The following is a 10,809-nucleotide window of genomic DNA, read 5'->3' as shown; positions in this document are numbered from 1 at the left end:
CCTAACCATTTTCATTTTTTTGATCATATTTACTAGAGAACACCTACTATGTTGCTCATAGGAGATCTATTTGTTGAAATAGTCACAATAACATTTCCAGAAATTCTTCCTTGATATCAAAGACAGGTCAGAAAATCAAGTATGAAAATATGATGTCATTGTTTTTAGGGAATCCCTAAAAAATGGAACTAAATTTATGATAAAGTGATAATTCTCATTTGTTCAAATTACTTTTTTTCTTTTCATTGTAGAAACAGATTTTTTTATAATAGCAATAAAGATAGATCTTTCCTACTGTAAAGATAAAGCTGGATTAATAATCACAGACAACATGCAACCCTGTAACTCAGTGTCATGCCTACAATGAGAAAGTCCCACTGCCTGCTACAGCAAAAGTAAAGCTAAACTGTCATAACACCTGTATGAACCACCCGAGCTATTGCAAACCTGTGTGGTCTGACTGTCAATGCCTCTCCTTTGCAACCAGCACACTGTGGGTACCCTGAGCAGTCCCTTGCTCTGGCAGCAATTTCCAGTAGTAATCAATAAATGGATTAAAAGGTAAACAAACTGAATCATGTGAATTAGCATCTTGATGTATAAAATAGCACGCACTTTGTCACGTGAAATGCTGTTAGCACTGTGTCTGGTAAAACAGACAATGCCTGCGAGCAGAATTAAGGAGATGAAAGTACTGCGGCAGCAGATGGCACGGCACAGTGCGGGCAGGGAGGCAGCGGTGGGGGCATTGCGGGAAGGTCCTCTATGGATCAGTTGCCATCAGGCAAGTCAGGTGTACATGCTTTCTGTTTGTGCTGTCATTGAAATGGTGCGGAGCGACCCGACAGAAAATTGTTCTGAAGTGGGAGCAGATCCATTGAATTGTCAGGGGCAGAGCCATGACGAGACACCGCGGCGCCAGGAACACACCTTCACGTCTCCTCTATAGCTCTCCCCTGGCTGAGGGGATCCCCTCCCTCCCCTCCTCCGGCAGCATCGAAGCTCAGGAATATTTTTCTCCATATGGTGATGTCCCTGGTCATGGCTTCAGGTGGAACTACTTTTTGTGCAGATACCTGCAGGGTTGGGCAGAGTTCGAGGGGCAGTGGAGGGCAATGGAGGGGAGTGAAGCTGCTGCTGCTGTCTCATATGGCCTGGGTGAAGCAGAGATAATGGGAATATTGTACCCCATTCTCCTGTCTCAGGCAAATCTCTGAGATTTAAAGACCTTCCACTGGTGACGAAACCCCTCAGCATCTGTGGGACCAGCTGCACAGGTCTGGTGGCAGTGAAAAGCAGCATGTGCTGCAAACACTGAGAGAATCTTTTTAAGACCTTCAGCACCTTATACTGTGCTGAGCTTCACTGCATCTATTTCAACTAGCTCTGAAGTCAAATAGGGTTTGCTTCCCTGCTGTATTGTGCTATCCTGTAAAGGCAATTCCTACTCAAATAGTGGGTATTCTCATCTATACAATCATATGTTCAATATTTGCAACACACACACAAAACTATTTGATCAGTCATATATTTATATATACGTACATGAGAATGTATGTATGAGCAATCACATATGTTTATACAGTGTGCAATTTTAACTCTCTGAATTAACAGAAAGAAAATCTATTAATTAACAGTGACAGGATTGTACCTATTACATGCTCGATAGGTGGAAATATATATTTAATATATCTATCATCATCATGGCTAGGCTTTGCCAACGAAGATTTGGGGAGGGCTCTACCCACGTTTGTTACAAGCACGCTGGTGGCTAAAAAGACCAATACGAGCTAGGCACGTCCAATTGCAAAAGGCACAGCAGAAAGACTCCTATCTATATAATTGTATATATTAAATATATATTATATAATTATAGATCATACAATAAATATGTATTCTACAACATGCATATACATATACATGAACCTACATACATATATGTATACAGAGTGTGTTCTTTTAACTCCCCACATTAACAGAATTTTGCTCCTTATTAGTGGGAACAGAATGGTGTCTATAACATATTTGGTAGAAGCACCTATTCTGTATTTGGTAATGGCGACATAGATATATACATACATACACATATACATATGTAAAAATTACTTTATTACCTATATATATACATACATTCATATGTATACATACACACATTTACACGTATGCATATAGATGTACATGCATACATATAAAGTCTCTAATCTAAATTGCTTTTAGATACATGTATGTAGAGACTATATTTATTTATAGGCGTGTATATACCTATAGAGTATGTTAACACTTTAGTTTGTATACAAATATATATACATATACGTACTTGTATTTATATGACTGCATACCCATCTCTCTTAGAGTAATCTACAGTTAAAGGAAGACCTTCCAGCTCTGCTTACACCTGCGCACCCCCGATCATCCCAGCAGGTACTGGGGGGCAGGAGCTGGTACCCGGGTGCCTGAGCCCCGCTCACGCCGCAGCACCTGGCGGCGGCTGGAACCCGGGGCCCAGAACCAGGGAGCGGCCCCCGCCCGGGCGCTCCCCGCGGCTGACAGCGGCCGGCCGGCCCCGGAGGCGGCGGGGGCGGCGGCCGGGCGGCTGCGGCGGGGCCGGCCCGCGGCTTGGCCCCGCGGGGGCGGCCCCGGGGGCGGCCGGGGGGGAGCGGGGCGCCGCGGGCGGCCGGCGGCGCCGGGCCGGGGCTCGCCCAGTCACCGGGGAGGAGGCGGGGCCGGCGGGGCCGCGGCGGCGGCAGCGGCAGGTGCCCGCGGCGGCGGGGATGGTGGCGGCGGCCAGCGCGGGGCTGTAGGGCAGCGGGAGCGGGGACGCCATGGGCAGCCGCTGCCCCCCGCGCCCTGCCGCGCCCCTGCGGCCGGTGCCTGTGCCGGTGCTGGTGCCGGTGCTGGCGGCGCTGGCGGCCGGGGCGGCGGAGGCGCGGGCCACCTCGGAAGGGCAGCTGCCCGGCGCCGCGGCGATGGGCACTGGCACCCCTCCGAGCCCCAGCGGCACCGCTTTCGAGGAGACGCGGCTCCACGTCTTCACCCTGGACTACCCCCACGTGCAAATCCCCTTCGAGATCACCCTGTGGATCCTGCTGGCCTCCCTCGCCAAGATCGGTGAGCGGGGTCGTAGGGCGACCCCCCCCCCCCTCCATCCCTGCCCGTACCCGCCCGGGCCGCCCGCCCCCGGGGCCGCCGCGGACAGCGGCGCTGGCGCGGTCCGTGCCCGGCGGCGGGGGGCGCGGGCTCGGGGGCGGCCAGAGGGACACTGATGCTCCTCCGCGGAGCGGGATTCCCGGACGGGATTTGGCTGGCTGAAGTTGAGGTTCTCTCGGTTAGGAAAGGTGCAGAGGAGAAGAGATTACCTCCGGCCCTCTGCAGCGCCGGGTGAACCCCGGGCTATGAGGACCGTAAAACCCGGAGTTCACCCGGTGCGTGACTGACTTTTCCTTGATCGCCCTGCTGTCATTTGAGCACGGTCTACTTTTTCTTAAAATAACGCAGGGTGTAATGACAGTCTCAGAACAGAACAACGGATCGATGGAAAGCAGATATTAATGAGGGGAGAGTAAGCCTCCTCCTTGCTCTTCTTTCCCACCATTCATTTATGTCCTGAGAAAGACAAGAAAGACGGCACTGTATGAGTAAGAAAAGCCGCCTCTTCCCTCCTGTGGAAAACATTTGTATTGCATAGTTTCACTGAGTTTTATGCAGCTTATATATCGTGTTTTTAATTAGCTTTCTATGTCCCAAACAGAGTAATGAGTACAGCGTATTAATCTAAGGAATGTCAGATAATGGTGTGCTAGACAGCTATTGAAGGTCCAGTAAGTCTCTACAAATTATGAACTTTGTATGTTCTTACCTAGAAAATAATGTAAGAAGTAAAGGTGTGGGAACAGAATAAATAAATTTACCCACCCTACAGTTGTTTGATTCAGAACTCTGATTTTGCAGCAGAGATTTCCATAAGAAACTATGATCATGCTGATTCTGTTCAACCCCTTTATCAAAGTTAAAACTTTGATAAAGTCACTTCTGTTTGTGACATTTAAGAAGACTGTGTCAAATTCTGGTTAATAATCAGATAATTAGGATTCTGCAAAACCAAAAATTGCTACTCACCCCCTGACACAACTAGCACTGTAGTTGGGGGCCTGAGCCTCTCCCCAAGGAACTTGCTATGGTATCGTTACTTCCTCAGAAATACGATGTGTTGCATCAATTAAGCATGCATGTATTCTGATGCATGTATCTTAATGCATTAAAGATGCATGCTTAGTCTTGAGTATGCTTTTAGGTGATTGCAGAATCAGGACAGAGTTCAAATATGATCCACTCAAGTGTATGATGAACTGTAATAACCAGAGAATAGGGAGTTTGGTAAAAAACTATCTCAGCCAGTTGAGTACTGTAAAATTGCTATGACTTCTGAGTTTAGATACAGCAAGAACTCTTGAATAAGCTAAAACTAGTGAAAAATTTTCTGTTTTGTAAAGGATTACATGTGAAAGATGTAAACACAATACAGACAGAATAATAGTCTGTAGTACATTTTGACTATCATGATATTTTGCTGGTACATAGGCATCTAAAAAGTAAAAAAAAAAAAAAAAATTGAAATTTGCCTGACTACTTTAATTTTCCAGTCTGATTGCAGTAAATAAGCAAATAAACAGCAGAGGTGAAGAAAAACATGTATAATTTTTAAATCCCTTCAGTTAACACCAAACAAAAGCAAGTGTGGCTAATCTAGGGCATGCTGTTGTCAGTGTGCGTGCGCAGAGCAATGAGGGCCAGATCCAGGAGTGGCCCTAGGTGTGGCAGTGCTCAGCTTCGCCACACCTATCTGCAGGTGCCCTGACTCTGGGACTGGAATTAGGAACATCCAGTTCTTGCTCCTGGAGCTTTGTCTGTGCTTCCTTATCCAGTGAGTGCATCAGGTAAACCTTCCCAGGTCAGGCTCCCATCGCTCCTAAGTTGCAGTCCACATTAAATTTTCACTGACTGGTGCCTTCTCCTTTGTTGAAGGTAGAGCAGATGAGCAGTTCTTGAACCACCAAAACACAGAAATTTTGCTCTGCCATCCTACTGGGTTACTAGAATTGGGCCTTGTGTCTTGATTCAAAGAGATGGAGAGAGGTTTTCCACCTTGTCTCACTGCCTGTGAGAGAGGAGGCTCTCTGGTGCATTCCTCTCCCCTAATTTCCTGCTGAACAGCACAGGCATCTTGCCTCTGTCATGCCAGGCAGCATGAAATCCACCTCGAGACTCCTGCACTGCCCAGGAAACCTCGGTGCTTAATCTGGCATCGCAAATTCCTTTCTGGGGCTAGGCACTGAATGCTTATGCTTGGCACTGCCGAGTGGCAAACCTTTATGAACAGAGCTCTCAGGTCTTTTCAGCTGTGAGGAGCTAAGAAGATAGGGTCACTTGAAATACCAGCTCTCTCAGTGTTTGAAGGATCCCAAAGAAAACTGCAGCATGGCATTATGACCTGTTATGAGTCTTTTAGCAAATATGTTTCCACAGAAGCACAGTTTTACCAGAGCTGAAATGTTCCAGCATTTGCTAATTTTTATAGGGGATTTACCTGAGAGGTTTCTCTGCCCCTGGCTGTGGTCATGACACTGTAGGCTTGGTTTAGAGGGAGCAAGAAAGACAGTATAAGAAAGGAAAACCTGAAGTTGTCAAGCAGAACTTGAACATTTTTACAAGGTACAGTTTCATAAAGACATTAGAAACATGGTGCTTTTTATTCCAGCATAGAACAAGGGCACATTTTGAAATCTAATAAATTGCCTTGAATGGAATTATGTTCTGACTACCTCTGCTTATTTCTTGTGTGTTGATACCATAGAGGTGTGTTACTCACATGCTGATGAGTATATTAGGTGGGACCCATTACACCTGTAGAATGCTAGAATCTCTAAGCAGTGAGACTAATCTACTTACCCTTCAGTTTTGCTTAATTTTTGTACTACTAAAACTACAAAATATTGTGTAACTGATTCAGATTCCCATTACATTTAATCACAAATGCACAAATGAGAAGTGTTTCTTCTGGGAACTGAGCTGATATCCTTCCAACACTGCTCTCCTGAAAAAAGGTTTATGCTGTTCAGGGATACTCAGTGGCATTTCCAGCATCAGAATGCGCTGGAATTCACCCCAAAAATAGCAAACCTAAGGTCTTCTGGCTTTAAACATACTTGTACTTCAGGCTAGTGTCCTAGTGCCATTTTTGCTATGATATGTGAAATATGTTTACTGCTGTTGAAGTTGGGTCAGTGCATAGTCTGGAGCCTAAAAACAGGGTCAGAGGAGAAGAAAGTAGTTGTAGTCCTGCATTCATCATAAATTCCTATACTGCAGGGAATCTGCTCTCAGGGTGCTCGTGACCCTGTGGCTGTGGATCTGTCTAGGATTTTTTTTTCCTTAAAAGCTGCATTTACAAAAATTCCTTCCTCTTGAATTTGTATAAGAAAGTAATGTAAAATTTACTCCTGAAGAGTTTAAAAAAACTTTTAGCAAAACCTACTCACTCGGGAAACTTTGTGATCGCTATATTGGAAAGGTTGGTGTTCTGCCAGTACAGAAACTAAGATAAATCATAAAATGTTTGTGTGGCTGAAAGCTGAAGAGTCAAGTCTCCAACCACAAATTCTTGTCTTTTCCAGGGTCATTACCTCTTCTGCCAATATAGGACATTGGTGATTCTGGTTTTGAAGAATGACAGTGAGTTTGGCAGACATTCTAATGAGTCACATCGGCTGTGTTTCTAATTATTTAAAGCAGTCTGTGTTCATCCAGAAAGGAAATAAAAATGCAGCTTGAGCTGCTTGCCTTTAAAAATAGCTTTAATAGTTATAGAATATATAAGTAAAAAGTCAGTAGATTAAAACAGCTGCCCCTTGCTCCTTCTTAACCATTTCGTTTTCCTAAGTTTAAGTTCCGGCTTTCTTTTACCTGGAAAAACTCCATGGTGAGAGGTGACTTAACAAAAGAGGTGTTAAAAGATACAGAAGCCTGAAATTGGGAAACTGGATGTAAACTATACCAATATTGCACTAGTTTAACTGTTTGGACTACAGGTGTGATTTTTACTGAAATAGTTTTACTGAAATAGACGCCCGTTATTACCACACCCAGTGTTTCCATGCAGCTCTCATTTAAAATAATTTAAATGCTTTTTAGTTAGACAGGAATTGTGGGATCTTGTGGGTGTGGATAGATTTCTATGTAATTATGCGGGCCAAATATAGATAAGGAGGAGTCTGGAAAAGATTGGCATCACTGGGACCTGGAATGTGACCTTGGTGCATGAGGTTGATCGTTCTATTAGATTGGCCAGAATAAGTTTCTTTAAAACTTCTCCCATTCATTACCAAAATTATCCTTACAGCTGTCAACTTCTACAAGTAATTGGAATCTTTAAATCAAAACTGCATGGCTTTGAGAGTTTTAGTAGGCTAAGGAACATTCAATCCTTAAGTCCTCATTCAGAACCGTTTTTTAGTTAATTTTTTCAGTACTTAGCACAGATTTTGATGAGAGAATCCCAACACTGCTACTTGATGAAATACAGAAGAATTAACATAATAATACAGGCTACAACTTACAGTCACTTCATGGAAAATGCTGCTTCTTGTGAAATTAATTAGGAGGCTCCACCAAAAATAATAATTATGTCTGTAAATGCTTTCTCATAGTGGTGGAGAAAGTGACCATGGGTGACTGGGTGCAAGTCACATGTGTTAGTTCTCCTCACTAGCTTTGAGATTCTAAAAGATTTCTAAAAAATAATTTAATGTACTCCTTAAACTCCATTGTGAAGCTGTCCAGGGATAAAGGAGTGGTTAGTATGATTTTTTTTTCCTCTGTCTAGGTCCAGTTTGCCCTAGAGAAGTGTTTTGACTGTGTTTCTGAAGCCATTCCACATTATGAAAAACCCCACAGTTTCACAGAGAACCGTTGCACACAGTTGCTCCACCCATCCTAGCTGTTAAGTGGAATGTCCAGCTATTAATTTGTTGCTCCCACATTAACTGAATTAACTATGCTAGCCACCGTACTTGCCTTGACCTGTTGTGGTTGTCCAGTTCAGTCTTTGCAAAGAAAATGGAATTTGGCTTGTGGTTGCTGTTTGTTTACTATAGAAATTAAGATAACAGAATCTAGAATAATCTTGTGGATTCTCTACAAATAACCATTTCCCTTTCTTGTATTTGACTTTCCTTTGAAGGCTTTCATCTCTATCACAAGTTGCCCTCAATAGTACCTGAAAGTTGTCTCCTCATTCTGGTTGGATTGCTTCTTGGTGGGATTATTTTTGGAGCAGAGGAGAAGTCTCCACCTGTAATGAACAGTGATGTGTTTTTCTTGTATCTTTTGCCACCCATTGTACTCGACGCTGGATATTTTATGCCAACTCGTCTTTTCTTTGAGAACTTTGGTACCATATTCTGGTATGCTGTGGTGGGTACACTCTGGAATGCCATCGGCATTGGAATTTCCCTTTATGGAATTTGCCAAATCAGTGCATTTGGTTTGACTGATATCACATTGCTGCAGAATTTGCTCTTTGGCAGCCTCATTTCAGCTGTGGATCCTGTGGCGGTGTTAGCTGTCTTTGAAAATATTCATGTCAATGAGCAGCTTTACATCCTAGTCTTTGGGGAGTCTTTGCTGAATGATGCTATAACTGTGGTAAGTTACTTGATAAATGATTAATTGATAAAAATGATAAAGGATTGTTTACATGCCACTCCATTATATCTCTTTGTATTTGGTTATTACAGTTTGCTAATAGATGTAAGTAAAAGAGTGCTAAAGTGTTTATGTAATTCTTTAGATTTAGAAACAATGGTAGTCTTACTGTACCAGAATAATGTATAATGGTAGTGTATTTACTGTAGGAATTTTACTACCTGATCACTCTGGTTTCTGTATCTTTGTAATTCTGTTCCTTCTGTAATCTGAAATTCGTTCTCCTCACCTGCAGAAATGTTTTTGGGCAGGAGAGGGAAAAGGGCCAATGTGGGGTCTCTCAGTGCATTCACAGGAAGGGTCGACAAATCACTGAGATGGCACTGAACCCGGTTGAGGTTAACTTTTTGCATATGCCCATCCAGTTGGAACTGCCCTGAAACCACCAATACATGTATCCCAGGCTACAGATGAGATAGGACAGCCACCTGGAGGCAGTAATTTCTAATCATTAACTAGCTGAACTGGGTTTGTGGTACTGACCTGAGGACAGCAATCCGCAAATTCAATTAACACCCCTAATGTCCGTTGTTTGTACCTGATGACACTATGTCTGGGACATTACTCCCATTTATCCATGACTTACTTGAAATTCTGCCCATGCCAACTATGTCCTGGCATGCTTTCAGTTTTGTGAGACATGGAGGTCTGGTTTTTCATATGGTAGAAGGATCAGAAAGATTGATGAACTGAATCTGCACCTTTCCTGTCCCTGTCTCTGGCTTCTTATTCCTGTCCTATTTTGTGCAGAATTGTCCTTCTGTTTTCACCTCTTCTTGGACTTTGCCTCACCTTTTTTCCTCTTTTCTCAGACTTTGTCTCACGTGCTTAACACGTGTGTATCTCGTCATTTAATCTGAGCTTTGGTACTTAAGCCAGTCCTGTAAATAAGCAGATGTACATACTGAGTTTCAGAAGGCTCAGCAGTTCAGCCATGGCTGGCTCTGTCTCTATTCACTCTAAATGATCACTTACATATTGGAATTCTCTAGATACAAGTTTTTCTGGGGCAAAAGGATCTGATTTTATGTTAACATAAAAGTTGTTTTTTCTGAATTTTTCCAATCAAAATCACTTTTTTTCAATCGTAAAGTCAACCACCTTTCCACTGGAGCAGCAGTTAATACAGTAAGATTTGCTACTAAAATACTGCATCCTGATGACAGGAGTATTCATGCATGCCATTGCCCAATGGCAAATTACTCTAAACCATCCTTTTTGTAGGGGCTGGCATGGCAATTTAATGCATGGCATAATTACTGCCTTCTCTGGATGTAGTCTTTCCTTATGACTTGCCTGCCCAGATGCCCTAACAAAGGGAAGTTACTCTGAGGAGTCTGCAGGGCTAGCCCAGTAATGCACTGTCCTTACATATATTCATGAAGGAGTGAAAGGAATTCAGAGTACCTTTGGTCTTACTTCCCAGCTATCGCTTAAAGGTACGACTTGGCAAGAGATCAAGTAGTTTCCAAATGCACGGCATTGGTCTGCTAATGGTTCCTTGTTATGTGTTTGCACACCTGCAATCATGTGATTATATTTGAAATGTGACCCAGGCTGTCACCCTGGTGGGGTGCCCTTAGAGGACCTTGCCTCCCCTGCCTATAGCAGTGCTCCTGGAGCAGCCCTTGATGGGATGCTGCTGGGGTCACTCAGTTGTGTGCTGTAAGGAGATGATGTTTTGTAAATATTCTGCCTTCCTCTGCCCTTGTGTTAGAGGGGGAGCTGATAAAACCAGCTAACAGGCAGAGCTCAGAACCTTTCAGCTTTCATCTGCTGGAGTCCTTGAGTCCCACCTGCTTTGGCAGGTACCTGCGGTGGGATGGGAGGATGAAATAGGAAGGGAGTTAAATGCAGGTTGTCCATCTGTGAAAGCTACCTAATTCCTATGTATCAAAAACCCCAGGAGATGCACAGATAGGCAGTGCAAAACAGAGTGGCTTTACTAAACGTGCTTTCTAAATACTTTAAGCCCTTCTTCCTGCTATCCTGCTTGTACTGCCTAGCTGCTCCTAATAAAAGCTTTCACAGAATAGCAGTGTCATCTGT

At 43.7% G+C, this 10,809-nt stretch overlaps 1 protein-coding gene across 1 annotated transcript in view; it reads left to right on the top strand.

The window, feature by feature from the left end:
• Window positions 1-2,831: 2,831 nt before the first annotated feature.
• Window positions 2,832-10,809, top strand: part of SLC9A2 (solute carrier family 9 member A2) — a 32,687-nt gene continuing 24,709 nt past the window's right edge. Inside the window, exons 1-2 of the mRNA XM_032679316.1 lie at window positions 2,832-3,108; window positions 8,237-8,700. Coding sequence (XP_032535207.1) covers window positions 2,967-3,108; window positions 8,237-8,700 — 606 coding nt within the window. The 5' untranslated portion in view covers window positions 2,832-2,966. The remainder of the gene's footprint in view (window positions 3,109-8,236; window positions 8,701-10,809) is intronic.

The sequence above is a fragment of the Chiroxiphia lanceolata genome, chromosome 2 (genome assembly GCF_009829145.1).
Source record: "Chiroxiphia lanceolata isolate bChiLan1 chromosome 2, bChiLan1.pri, whole genome shotgun sequence".
In the NCBI taxonomy this organism is placed as follows: domain Eukaryota; kingdom Metazoa; phylum Chordata; class Aves; order Passeriformes; family Pipridae; genus Chiroxiphia; species Chiroxiphia lanceolata.
Note: the sequence above shows the minus strand (reverse complement) of the source record. Positions and strands in the feature narration are given on the sequence as shown.